Source organism: Manis pentadactyla, chromosome 16 (assembly GCF_030020395.1).
Source record: "Manis pentadactyla isolate mManPen7 chromosome 16, mManPen7.hap1, whole genome shotgun sequence".
NCBI classification, from domain to species: domain Eukaryota; kingdom Metazoa; phylum Chordata; class Mammalia; order Pholidota; family Manidae; genus Manis; species Manis pentadactyla.
Genome location: NC_080034.1, coordinates 36,854,789 through 36,869,046, shown reverse-complemented (window position 1 = coordinate 36,869,046; position 14,258 = coordinate 36,854,789). Strand labels below are relative to the sequence as shown.

General features: G+C 51.2%; 1 protein-coding gene across 7 annotated transcripts in view; it reads right to left on the bottom strand.

The window, feature by feature from the left end:
• Nucleotides 1–789: 789 nt before the first annotated feature.
• ETV7 (ETS variant transcription factor 7) overlaps nt 790–14,258 on the bottom strand; it is a 30,058-nt gene continuing 16,589 nt past the window's right edge. For 2 of the 7 annotated variants that reach the window (XM_036917469.2, XM_057493723.1), the window contains 2 exons: nt 13,446–13,546; nt 11,000–13,337 (listed from right to left, as the gene is read on the bottom strand). In XM_036917469.2, the coding sequence (XP_036773364.1) occupies nt 13,232–13,337; nt 13,446–13,546 (207 nt within the window). In that variant the 3' untranslated portion in view covers nt 11,000–13,231. The other 5 variants (XR_008994274.1, XM_057493721.1, XM_057493720.1 and 2 more) reach the window with 5 other exon arrangements.

Sequence of the window (14,258 nt, the reverse complement as noted above, 5' to 3'; positions counted from 1 at the left end):
AAATGGGTTTTAAACTTTATTTCTCCTTTTGAATGATTTCAGTTTTTAGAGGTATTTTGCCCCAGGATTTCCTCTCCCGGGACTGACAGAACCACAGGCCAAATAGAAGGGGAGCAGACAGACTACAGGGGAAAAACCGATGTGAGTAAAGATACTTGCTCCTACCTGCACATGCTTTTCACACCTCTGACAGCTCAATCTAAAACTGGGCCCCTCACTTGACTCTATTTTTTTTTCTTCATGGCAATTACCGCCACCTGATACCGTATGCTGTAGTTCTTGTTTACTTATCTGTCTTGGCCACCAGTGTATTCCCCAGTTTTTAGAGCAGTGTCCAGCATACAGTAGGTGCTCAATAGATACGTGTTAAATAAATGAATACATTATTTCATTTGAAGCTTCTCAAAAAAGCAATGTGGCAAGCAGGGTAGAAGATGCCCATATTCATTTTACAAAGGTGGAAACTGAGGCCCAGACGGCTGACTTCACTAAGGCCTCTAGGGAACTAAGGTAGCCTCAGTCCTTTTGATTCCTGACCAGGGGCTGGGGTAGAGGCACGTGGGGTAGGTAGAGAAGCTTTTGATATTCCCCTGACATGTGTCTCATACCTGTGCAGGGTCTCATCTGAGCCTCTGATCAGAATTTGATAACTTACTCTGGGATAAGGTGGTAAGAAAAAGACAAAAAGTTATTCCCAACAGAGACTGGGAAGATAGGAATTTCAGAAACCCGTGGTCTGTGAATTGGGAGTGAAAGGAAAGGAGCAACACACAGCAGCAATTCACCGGAGAATTCCGCTTTATCAGGGAAAGGTGCTGGGTTATATGGGAAGGGGCATGGGGTGATTGTGGTGTTACTTCTACGGGGCTCGTGGCTATTGGCTAAGTGCTGGGATTGGGAGGGGGGCGAGGGGTGATTGGGCTTCAGGTGGCGCCGGCGGGAACCGAGGACTCGGAAGAGAAGCAGGAGGTTACCCATCTTATGGGTGGGGGCCCTTCATTCCCCCCTTTCTCCTCTGTGGGGTTGTGGACGTTGCTTTCTCTCTGACTGCTTCCTGCTGAACGGGGGCGGAGAAGGGGGTGAGGGCTTGAGGACCGGGAGGAAAGGGTTGATAGGACTCCCCACAGTAAGGACGAGTAGATGTGGACTTCTTCAGGTTGGAAATCAATGAAGGTTCCCTGTAACCATAGGTCGAGGACCTGTTGATTCCAATGGTGCCAAGAGGATACGGGTGCCAGAAGCCAGGCGTCTGCGGCCATTGTTTCCAGGAACAGTTTCCAGCGGAGAGAGGGGTCCATCTCAGCGTGTGGTGAGGAGGTTACGTGAGGGTGAGGGATCTTCTGTGGCTAAAAGCTGGTAGTTCCTGAGTAAAAGCTGGTTGAAAGTTTGATTAGAGATTTTACCGACTTGGGATTTGATAAACTTTACTATACAAGGTAAGAAGAGACAGGCGAGAAGAATGATTATTACAGGGACTGCAATGGGCCACAGCCAGGTAAGGAGGGGGTTTGTTAGTATTGAAGAGAATGGGTTGGAATTGGAAGCAGAGTGGAGGCTGGAGGCAAGGTAGGTCAGTTTGGTAATGTCAGTTTCTACAATGCCGGATTTGCTGATGTAATAGCAGCACTCTTCCGGAAGGAAGACACAGGTGCCGCCGTTCTCGGCTGTAAGCAGATCTAAGGCCCGCCGGTTTTGAAGAGTGACTTTAGCTAGCGAAGTGACCTGTCTTTGGAGAGAGGCCAGGGAATCGGCAGTGGATGTCAGGGCTCCCTCAAGTTTGGCGTTGAGATCTTTAATTGCCCACAGAGAGTGACCAAGGCTCCTCCCGAAAACCCTGCCCCAATGGCTGAGGTGGTCAAAGAGATACTGACCATGATGGGAAGGAAAGCAGCCCTTTTTGTGCGCGAGGGCAAGGGAGGTTGGAGCTCAAGGAATTCTGCCATGCTGTAAAGTGTAAGCTGTGGGATTAGGGTGACGAGAATGCAGGGTATATTGGAGTTGGAAGGCAGGGAGTTGAAAAGACTGCCATTACACCAAAAGAAGTGTCCTGGTTGCGTAAAAGTCTTAGAGCCGGAGGTGGGGGTGTAGATAGAGAGGCAGTGAAGTGCGCTGGAGGGGGGAGGGGTTGGGCCTACACAGTGGTGGATGGTGAGATTATCTGCGTATTCTGGTTCCCATAGGGGTATGTCTGCCAGGGGACGGAAGGGTTGTCCTTCTGCATGGAAGGAGTAGTTGGAAATATTAAGGGGCACGGCTGCCAGCAGTGGGCGCTGTAGTGATGTGCACAAGAAACAATTGGCAGTGTTGAGGGTGTGGTTGAGAAAGATGGTGGTGTCTTGAATGAGCTGTAACCAAGAGTAGGAGCGGGGGTAAGAAGATGAAGAGGTGCCATCAAGAGTTTGGACAATGACTTTTTTGGAATGTCCAATGTCTGATGCAACTTGAGAGATCTGGGAATGAGAGGGAACATACTCTCGAGAGATATGAAGGGTACCGTGGGGGGGTCAAGGACCCCCCATAGTAAACTGAGGCTGTGACTCCAGTGGCCCATTGAGAGTTCCAGGGATCTGGGATTGATAAGGAGAATGAGCTGTTGGGATATTTTATGAAACGGTTGGAGGAGTAATACTGTGGGTACCGGGAGTTACCCATGTAATGAATGGTGCAAGACCAGTAGGGACATCCCCCATAGGTGTCTGGCCATCGCCTGTAATAGGCTTGTTTTTGGTCATAGAGGAAGCAGAGGTAGGGAGAATAAAGGTAGCTGCTAGTGAACACTTCGGTGGAGGGAGGAAAGTGGAGGTATAAAGGCTCAGAGCAGCCTTTCAGAGGGCAGTCTGATGTGGCAATGAGGGCAGTAACTTTTGTTTGATGCTGTGTGTAAGTCTGTCTGACCTTGAATTGCCATACAAAGGAGGCTGGGGTGGCGAGGAAGACAATAGGAATGAGGGGAAAAAGTGAGAGAGCAGTAAAGGAGGAAAAAGTCATGATTCGGGTATGGATGGCAAAGGGGGTGAATGGGAGATGCGGAGTTTCAAGGGATCAGAGGGATGAGGCGTGGTAGAGTAGACAGGGTATTGGGCTGTATCCGAAGGACTCTGGATTGTGACTGATGGGTCTTGGGTGTCCAGAGAAGATGGGTCCTGGGTGTTTGGTTTCAACCTGGAGATATGAATCCAAGGGGTGACAGAGTTATCAGGCAGTGAGAGCTTGGCGGCCGAGGGGGTGCAGAGAATAACTGGGTGTGGACCTTCCCATTTTGGGGTGAGAGAGGGCCTATCCTCGGCTGCTTATAAAACACTAGTTGGCCGGGCTGTAAGACAGGAGGGTTTTGGGAGGCGGATGGATCAGGAAGGAGCCAATCCTGATATTTCCACAGTTCAGTGCGGAGGAGAGAGAGTAGCGGAAGGACCATATTGGGATGAATTGGTCCTTTGTGGGAAGGGAGCCCTGGGGGTAGAATTGGGAGGCCGTACATGATCTCAAAGGGTGACAAGAAGGAAGGTTTCTTTGGGAAGGCCCGAATGCGGAGTAGAGCTAAGGGAAGTAAGTGAACCCAGTCAAGGTGTAGCTCTAGAGATAGTTTGGTCGGGACGTCTTTTAGAGTCCTATTGGCTCTTTCTACTTTTCCCGAAGCCTGTGGTCGATAAGGACAGTGTAGATGCCAGGGGAGTGAGAGCAACTTGGAGAGGTTCTGAATGATTTGGGCAGTGAACTCAGGGCCGTTATCTGATTGGAGGGAAGTGGGCATCCCGAACCTAGGAAAGATCTGGGTGAGGAGGACAGAGGCAACCGCGGACACTCATTTGTTAGTGGTGGGGAAAGCCTCGACCCATCCTGAAAATGTATCTACTAACACGAGTAGGTATCTGGTACGCCGTATGGGGGGCATGTTAGTGAAGTCTATTTGCCAATCTCCGGCTGGGACATTACCCCTTGCTTGATGAGCCGGGAAGGGTCGGGCCTTGAGGGGGGTATTAGGGTTAGTGCGTTGGCAGATGGTGCACCTGCAGGTGATTTGGTTAAGTAGGGTTTTGTCTTCAGGAGAGAGAGACAAAAAGGATTGTAAAAAATGGATCAAGGATTGGGGGCTAGGATGGAACAGATCGTGTAAGAAGCAGAAGAGGGACTCTTTGTCCTGGGAACAGAGGGTGTCTTGTGATAAGGCTAAAACCGCAGGGGCAGACGGATCGCTGTCTGGTGCTTCTTCTGACAGGGCAATCGACCGGGCTACTCTGTCAGCTTTATTGTTACCTCTTGTAATGGGGGAGTCGTCCTTTTGATGTGATTTGCAGTGGACTATGCCCAGTCGGTGTGGGAGTTGTGAAGCCTCTAGAAGTTTAGTAATTAAGGCTGAATTAGTGATGGAATTTCCTTTTGTGGTGAGGAGGCCTCGTTCTTTCCATACTGCTGCGTGAGCCAAGAGAATGTGGAATACATATTTGGAGTCAGTGTACAGTGTGAGAGACGTGTCCCGGGCCAGAGTGCAAGCTCTGGTGGCTGCAATGAGTTCGGCCTGTTGATTGGTTGCACCGGGGGGTAGGGCTCGTGCCTCGATGACGTCTTCAAGGGAGACTACTGCGTATCCTGCGTAGTGGGTGCCCTCATGTTTAAAGGAGGACCCATCAGTAAACCAGATGAGGTCGGAGTGTGAGAGGGTTCCTTCGGAGACCATGGAGTGGCACGGAAGGAAGTTGTGAAGGGCTTCCAGGCAATCATGCGAGGGAGTATGAGGAGAGCAGGGTAGAGGAAGAAGAGTGGCCGGATTCAGGGGCAGGCAGGGGAGGAAAGAAATGTCTGGGTTTTGGAGGAAAGAGGACAGTAAGGTCAGGAGTCTGGAGGGAGGGAGAGTCTGTAAACTTTTGTAGGTTAAGAGATCCTTTAGGTGATGTGGGGACAGAATGGTAAGGGGCGCCCTGAATGTCAGTTTATGAGCTTCCTCCTGCAAGAGCTGTCCAGCGGCTAATGCCCGTAGGCAGGGGGCCCATCCCCGAACTGTGGGGTCTAATTGCTTGGAAAGATAAGCTACTGGGGCAAAGGATGGGCCATAATATTGGCCTAGGACTCCTAGAGCTTGACTGGACCTCTCATGAATTTATAATGAGAAGGGCTTCGACAAATCAGGAAGATGGAGAGCTGGGGCTGCCACAAGGGCTCGATGGAGCTTAATGAAGGAGTGTCGGGGTTAGGAGGACAATGGTTCTTCAGGGGGGCCCTTGCTGAGGTCGTATAGGGGTCTTGCCAACAGGGAGAAGTTAGGGATCCACGCTCTAAAATACCCAGCCAGGCCTAGAAAGGAAAGGATTTCTGTCTTGGTTTTGGGAACGGGCAGGTCAGAGAGGAGCCGTTTTCTGTCTAAGGTAATAGACTTTCTTTGTTGAGATAGAAGGAATCCGAGGTAAGTGACAGAAGGGGAAGAGATTTGAGCTTTGACGGGGGATACCCGGTAACCTCTGGAAGCTAGAAGGTTAAGTAGGGAGGCAGTGTCAAGTTGAGACTGTTCCCACGAGGGACTGCAGAGTAGAAGATCGTCCATGTATTATAATAAGGTGGACTCGGGGTGATCATGATGAAACTGTTTGAGGTCCTGAGCTAGGACCTGTCCAAAAATATGGGGACTATCTTGGAAGCCTTGTGGCAAAACTGTCCAAGTGAGTTGTTCAGAATGTCTTGTGTATGGGTCCGTCCAGGTGAAGGTGAAAAAATCTTGGGAGGAGGGGTCCAGAGGGATAGAAAAAAATGTGTCCTTGAGATCTAGGACTGAGAAGTGGGAGGCTGAGGCAGGGATCTGCGATAAAAGGGTGTATGGATTTGGGACTAAGGGATGGATAGGGACGATGGCCATGTTGATGAGGCGAAGGTCTTGGACGAGGCAGAAAGATCCGTTGGTTTTTTTTAACAGCTAATATGGGGGTATTAAATGGGGAGTGAGTGGGTCTGAGGTAATTTTTGTTTAAAAGATCTTGAATGATGGGTTGGAGGCCTATGAGGGCTGAAGTGGTTAGGGGGTATTGGGCCTGACAGATATACTGAGAGGGGTCACGTAATTTGATAGAGGCAGGAGAACATAGAGCCATGGAGGGGCTTGTAATGTCCCAAACTTTGGGATTTACAGGGTGTATGAGGGCGGAACTGGAGCTTTCATTGGGTAGAGGGGGGTCGTCGGCTATGAGGGCCATTAGAAAGGGAGTACTGGGGGCTGTGGGAGTGGATATAGTTATGGAAACATGGAGGAGAGAAAGGATGTCCCATCCTAGTAAGGGGATGGGACACTGGGGCATAACCAGGAAGGAGTGGGAGAAAGGTATGGGATTGTCCTGGATTGTGCATAAAAGGGGGGGGGGTTTAATGGGAAAATCTGTTTACCTCCTACCCTGACTATAGGAGTACTGGCAGGCGTGGTAGGGCCCCAGTATTCTCGCAAGACTGAGAAGGTGGCTCCTGTATCTAGGAGGAAGGAGATGGGGCGACCATCTACTATTAAAGTAACCCTGGGCTCCTGTTTGGTGATGGAAATGGTCGGGCGAGAAGCCCCCGGGCCCCGTCAATCTTCTTCTGCCAGCCCCACTACGGAGGGCTTAGGATGGGGGTTGTTCGTCCAGCCTCCCCTTCGGGTGGTTGGGCAATCAGACCCCTAGTGGCCCTTTTTGTGGCATCTGGGGCATGGGGTGGTAGGAGATCTGGGGGAGGGGCACGCCCTTGACCAGTGTCCTTCTTGTCCGCAGTTGAAACAAGCTCCTGGGGGGGGCTTGTTTGCAGAGTAGTGCCCAGGTTGTGGTTTTATCAGCTGGGCCAACATTTGGAAATTGGCCTGATCAGCCTTTTGTTTACGGTGTTCTTTCTCCTCCTCCCGGTTATGGAAGACTTTAAAGGCCACTGTTAGGATCTCAGTCTGTGGGGTAGCGGGGCCCTGTTCTAACTTTTTGAGTTTAGCTTTAATGTCGGGGTAGCTTTGAGCCAGGAAGTATGTCATAAGGACATGTCTCCTGTCAGGCGTTTCTGGGTCCAGGCTGGTAACTGTAATAGGGCTTGAGTGAGTCTGTCCAAGAACTCGGAGGGAGTCTCCTCCCTCTTTTGAATTATGTCTTGGAGCTTTTGAAAATTGACTACTTTACGAGCTGCCTTTTTCAGACCTGCTATTAAGCAGGAGGCGAAAATATCCTGAGAGCGGAGACCCACGGCGGTGTTATAATCCCAGTGTGGGTCTTGTTCGGGGACAGCGGTGGGGCCAGGGGGGTAGGTGGGGTCAGTCCTGTGGGTTTTGGTGGCGTGCGTTTGGGCAAAGTCCCAAACTCGTCTGCGCTCTTCAGGAAGGAGGGTATTGGCCAGGAGCATGAAAATGTCATGATGTGTGAGGCTGTATGACTGGAGGGTCCATTGAAACTCCCTGATGTATGTCGTGGGATCAGTGGAAAAGGAACCAAGGCGTTTCTAAAGTTGGGCTAAATCTCCTAAGGAGAAAGGGACGTGAACGTGCACGATGCCTTTGGATCCTGCTACCTCCCAGAGGGGGGCGATAATTTTGGGAGGCCCTCGGGACCGAGTCTGAGGGGGACTGAAGGGTTCTGGCTCAGTCTGTGGGGTAGAAACAGGTCTGCGGAAACGCGTATACGAGTAGGAATTTCTTAGGAAGTGTGGGTCGTCACCCAGACTTCTCTAAGAAGGCAGAGTGCTGGAGTCATGAGGAACCTAGTACTAGGAATTTTCGGTGGAAGGAATTTTCGGTGGAAGGAACAGAAGGGGGGGGGGAGGGAGCGTTCTCATCCGCAAAGGAGTCACCTCGTTTATGGCTGTTGGAGGAGGGGCCTGAGGGTCCGCCGCAGCCGTGAAGGCCTGAGGCGGGGAGAGCTCCCTCCTCGTCCCCGAGCATCAGGGCCTTGCCGGACGATCACGGTCAATGGCGCTGCGATAGCTCAGGGAAGAGCGGCCCGCTCGGGGGAAAACTTACACAAAGGCCAGAGAGGAGTGGTGAGTGTGAGGAGCCAGCGCCGGAAAAAGAGGACGAGAGCAAGCTGCTGCTGGTGTCGGGGGAAGACAGGGCCCAGTTGGGGTGTCCCGTCTCCCGGGTTTTGGCACCAATGAAAGGAAGGAGCGACACACAGCAGCAATTCACCGGAGAATTCCGCTTTATTAGGGAAAGGTGCTGGGTTATATAGGAAGGGGCATGGGGTGATTGTGGTGTTACTTCTACGGGGCTGGTGGCTATTGGCTAGGTGCTGGGATTAGGGGGACGAGGGGTGATTGGGCTTCAGGTGGCGCCAGCGGGAACCGAGGACTCGGAAGAGAAGCAGGAGGTTCGCCATCTTATGGGTGGGGGCCCTTCAGGGAGAGGAAAATGACATTATTCATAAACAGGTGGCTTTTTAGCGCCCTCAGTTCCACCCCCCCACTCCTGCTACTTACTCTGCACCCATAGGTAGTGACCTCCCTGTGCCTGGAGGTGTTCGGGCAGGGGCTGGATGTCTACCTACGGAGTATGTCTGAGCTGGAGAGCTGTTCTCCCATCCCAGTAGAAGGGGCTATACTGCATCACAGAACAGACAGGCAGCAGCCAGCCAGGCCAGCGCCGACACGAAAGCGGCTTTTGCGCCACCTGGTGGACATGACTTTAAGCTGCAGGCCTTTTCATGGAGGAAGCCGGCAGCCTGAGCGTCCCCCAAGAACCTGAGCAGTGAAGCCAGTTCATAGAGGCTCTAACGATTTCATGAGAACCCGCCCGCTTCAGTTTACACAAGCTCAGCGGAGCTCCTGCCCTGGGCCAGGCCCCATCAGGCTTCAGACAGGGCACTGTTACAGGAAGGATCTATTAATGGGACTCAGGGGTTGCTGAGGTATGTCCCTGGGATTGAAGGGGATATGTCCCTCCCAAACTTATTCCAGATTCCTGGGAATAACAAACTGGGACGATACCTGGAGGACATCAGGAGGATGCTCCTTTATTCATTCAGCTTGTCTTTCTATTTGGGAGTGACCCTGAATTGTCTTTAACCAGAAGTAAAATTTCCCAGTTCAGTTCAGTTCAGTTCTGGGTAAGCCTTCATGAAACGACCAGAAACGAAAAACAAACCACCAGCAAAAATTCTGTAAAGGTTTTTTGCTCCATGGAGATCATATTGTGAAAGGTTTTGTCTACCAGAGTGCACATTTTCATATTTGTTGTAGTGTTATTTATGTTTATCTTACTGCACCCTTTATTATCATCAGAGGCCTTTTGCAACTGCATGTAGAAGCCATGAAGACTTCACCGCTTCGCATTACCACGCAGAGGTCATCTGATCTGGGTAAAAGCAACGACGCTGGCAAGTGCAGTGGGCCAGCGCAGCCCCACCTGAGGCAGGTGTTGGGTCACGCTCAGCCCAACCTGAAGTACTGAAATGGGCTCTGGCTCCCAGCCCAGACTTTCTGAACTGCAGGGCTCAGATGCCCCTGTGGGAAGTGGGCTCCCCGGCCAGGCCAGCTGCTCTTCTCAAGCACTTCTCCATGCAGTTTCACCTCACTGCTGAGAACAGCACATAGTTTTGATCAATGATTCGTTCCAAGCCTACACCTGGGCATTGGAGGCCAGCCAGGCCCCAGGGTGCAGGGAACCCCAGCACAGGGCCTGGGACTGTGCTACTCCATAGTCTTTCGGTGAACTGAAGGGTCCCTGTGGACTGACTCCAAGTAATGTTTTTTCCTCACAGCATCACTTGTTCCGTGAAGTGGGTTGTGCGCAGTTGGTGCTGCTGAGGTTACTTTGGCCCTTCCTCAAGGGTCAGACATAGGACAGCCCCTCCCTAGTCCTAAAGGTGCCCTCCTTGCCCTCGCAAGGGAGTTCATGGTCTACTTGCCTGTCCTAGTGAGTAAGGCTGACCCAAGCACAAGACTCAGGGACCCCTTTGCCCTTCCTCAGGGACAGGCCTCTGCAGTCAGCACTGCTCACATTCCCCAGCACCCCAGAGCCCCCAACCCACTGGGATCAGAAGGCACACTGCCCTGCCATGCCTCCAGACCTCAGCCCTCGAAAAATGAAGGAGAAAAACACAGCAGGAGCCTGTATGATCCTTAGGGACACTCCCTAGTGCCTCCCAAGCAGAATTCACCAGTGCCACTTGGTCCCCCCACTGCCCCCAGAGGGCATGCCTCTCGTTGCATCTCTCCCTGGGCCTGCCACACCACCTGCTTCCCTGACTGACCTGTGAGCTTCCCCAGTGCAGGGCCCCCTCACCTCACCACCTCCACCCCTCCCCATATGAGCAATTAACTTACAAGGATTTAGGAATTTAAGAAATTAAGACCATGATTAAAATATTTTTAAAATATACACATTCGTATTTCAAAACAACCCACTTTAAACTTTCCATCCAAATCGTGGGGCTGTCCCAATGGCAGCTTAGTTCCAAGGTCCCTCTGAATGGCCAAGCCAGCACGGACGGATGAGGGGACCTGACACCAACGTTAGACAAGGCCTCTTCTGAGCCAGCACCGCATTCGCATACACCACCAGACACTACAGTTTGGAAGGCTCAAGACCTTGCTCTGTAAAAGTGTTTTCTGTGCATCTCTATAGAACTGCTAAGAGAATACTTGGATAGAAAATGCAGATTAGCATGATGGGGAGGGGCCAGAAGAAGAAGCCAAGAAAGGGTGTAACCACTAGGCTCTTCCACAAGAAGAGCTCCCTGCAGCAAGAACCTGAAACGTCGCAGGACTGCCAGGGTTAGAGACAGTGCTAGATGTCACTCACCTACAGTTTACACAATGCTCTATGTCAATCATATCTCAGTAAAGTGGGGAGCAGGGGTGGAACTTCCTTGGGAAAAAGACTATTCTCAAGAATCCATAGAATGGAAAGATGGAGATTAACAGAGCCCATGACCCAGGGTTAACACTGTAAAGGGTCTGACTGGTAGGAGAAAGTGACTTGTGTTATTTATTTAATTAATGAATTTCTTAATATACTTACTTTTTTCAAAATAAATTCTTTATTTACTGTTGACTTTAATATAGTCTGTGAAGAAAAAAAAAAAGATACAGCTAGCTACTTTTTCCAACCATGAGAATATATTTCCTGCTTTTTAAAATTGTGAGGAAGTCCATTTTGACATATGTAGTTTTCAGTGATCCACCACTTTTCAAGAATCTAATTGTGTAAGAAATGGATGCACACCCACAGCTCACCTGGTGCCAGGTACATATCAACTGCTCAATTAATGCTTGTGGAAGGAAGGGTTGAATGAACCCTTTTATTCCTGGCACCCAGGTGTCTATCCCATACCAGGGCCTGGGGAGATGGGGAAAGGGTGGAGATCACCCCAGGTTGAGTGGAGAGTCCAGGCATGAGTAACTGGAAGAAGTGTCTTGACTCAATCCTCTTATTTAAGCCTCCCCATCTTACATTCAGGAGCAAAGTGAAAGACAAGAGGAAATAAGGCAGTATTAGCAGTCAGCAGTCTGAGCTGGGCTGTGTGTCCCTGGGCAAGTCACTCCCCCTCTCTGGCCTGTTGCCTTATCTATAAAAAGAGAAACTGATTTTGATTATCAGTCTATCCTTTTGATTTTTATGATCAAAAAGAGAGTTTGTTTTGACAATCCCTCCCAGTCCAGTTATACAGTTTTGGATTGCAGATGATGTAGAAAAAAAATAAAAGCTATGGGGCGTGGGCTCATTCTGCAGAAGTCGAGGAGATGGAATAGTCTCAGCAAAGATGAGAAGGGCCAAGGAATTTGCTGCTGAGCCTTTTTGCTGACGCAAGCTGCCTGGCCCCTTCTGGTGTAGAATTGTCAAGATGGGACTAAGCCAAGAGTTTCCCTGCTCATGAGCAGTCAGCTTTGAGTCCCAACGTCTGAGAATCCTTATCAGCCTTCTCCTGTACAGTGACTGAAGTCTAACTCAGGTTCAGTCAGATGGGGGATTTCCTGACCCACTGAGGCCACAGGCAGAGGTGGTTTCCTCCTTCCAAGAAAGAAGATGCGAATCCAAGAAGTTCTGTTTTCGATTGAGTGAAAACACTGGCTTCCCTTCCCCCACCATCCTTACCAGGGGGTTGCAAGGGCAGAGGCTCTGACCTCAGGAGGCCCCAGCCAGTACTTGGGTCTGGGGAAGCAGGCAGGAGATGCTGAACCAACAGGACAGAGGCACTGTCATGCTTTAAAGCAGCTCTTGGTTTGCAGAGTTTTCTCAGCTAACACAGGTTAAGCTGTCCTTGCAGAGCAAGCAGATGCTGAGGATGTCACAAACAGTGTCTTATTGAAGTTTCCTGGCAGTCCAGGTCAGGCATGAACAGTATTTGCTGTTGAGAAACCTGAGACTCCAGAGGGGTGGAACAACCTGCCCAAGGTTGCCTGGCAGGTGCAGGCCCCGAACACAGGAAGCCACAGGCTGGGGTGGGGTGGGGGGTGGCAATCTTCACTGGGTCGTAGTCACAGAATCACCAAAGGACTGAACGCTGAGGACAAGGGCATTGGGCCAAGTGAATTGAACTGTTCAGCAAAGACCCAGGGACATAGAGGTAGGGCCACGGCCTCTGCTTAAGAAATGCTTGATACATTCAGAGGCACTAGAAGAAAACAGGTAACATCCCTGGGGTGTGGAGAGGCACCCCACTCAGCCAGCCTCTGCCTCAGTTTCTCCATTGTCAAATCTCAGGGGGTTGGTTGGTGCATGAACTGAATGAGATAAAATAGAGGCAGAGCCCTAAGCATAAGGCCTGGCACAGACTAAGCACTTAAGCCTCAGTTATCTTTATGGTTCCTATGCCTAAGGCTGGTAAAGCAGGAGTCCTTTCTCCCATCTCATGCATCAGGCCCCTGAGGGCAGGTGTTCAGGAGCGTGCCCCTTTTACAGTGAGGAAAGCTGAGGCTCAGCGAGGGACCTTTGCTTCCTCTTCTGTATGAATGCGTTGGGCTGGATGCTCTCCGTGCCCAACTACCACTCCAGCCAGGTAGGTAGCAAGGGGTAGGGCAGAGAGAAGGTTCACTCCCTGAGCCCCCCACTTGGCCCCAGGGCTGCCCTTCCTAAGAATGATGCCCTTGGGTGATGTCCTTGATGGGAGGCCTCCCAGTTCTCAGGCCTTCCAGGCCTCCAGGCAGTGGCCACATGCAAGACAACAGCTGTGATTCATGACTACAAACCCCAGCTCGGGCCCTTGCTGCCCCTCGAGGAGGGAGGAGGCCACCGTGCAGCAAGCTGCCTTCATAGGAGACTCAATCTCTGCCCCGTCAGCGCCAGCGCCCAGCGTCCACCTGCCCCTCATGGAAGGGCTTCCAGCGTCTCCATCCCGCCCTGCTGCTGGCTCTCCAGCTGCTCCAGGCGGCCGTGCTTGTCCTGGACGATCTTCCCAGGTGTCTTCAGAAATCTGGAATTCAGGCCCCAGCAGCAGATCAGCTCCTACCTCAGCTGCAGGGGGCTTCCAGCCCACCTGGCCCCAGCCCACTTACTTCATCCGGGCCCCTAGACTATTCACCTGAATAGGAGCTTCTGCCCCGGTTCCTTCTGAATGATGTTCAGCTTGTAGTAGTGGCGCAGGGCGCGTGACATCTTCTCATAGGTCATGTTCACCCGGTTCTGGAAGGGGAAGCAGCCTCACATCAGTCCCCACAGCCTCAGTTCCCACACCGGGAAAGGAGCAGGGTGGACTAGATGGTCGCTTATTGAGCCCCTTGGCCCTGGGTTCCGTGAGGGGCTGGGAGAGTTCTCCTAGTGTAGGAGGAGGGAGAGGCGGGTGGCAGAGAAGTGATAGGTGCTACCTGCCAGGCTGAGAACCAGGGCGCAGAGTGAGTCACATGTTGCTTTTAAATAGTGGACCCACGTAGTAACAAATAAATATGTTTTTAGTTGGATGCACAGAGAGAAAACAGCATGGAAGTGGGACGTGATAGCCTTGCCACCAGCAGCACAATCTTGGCCAAGTCATTTATGCCCTCTCTCTGGGGTGTGGGCAGTGCAGAACAGAGGCAAAGAGCTGGGTCTCGGTGTCAATTTAAGCCCAGTGCCACCATTGGGCGGCTGTGTGACCTTGGATAAGTTTCTTTCTTTCTCTGAATCTGTTTTCATGGCTACAAAATGAGGATTAGAACAGATCTGTTGTGAGGATTAAATTAGCTAATCCATGAGAACACTTAACACAGCACTTGGCATGTAGTATGCGCCCCTTAAATGGAACTGCTGCTCTCTGGGCCTCAGTTTCCCCATCTGACATCTAATTCATGGGGTTGTTGTGAGGATGAAGTGAGTTCATGCATGTAAAGCCCTCAGAACAGTGCCTGGCAATTAAACG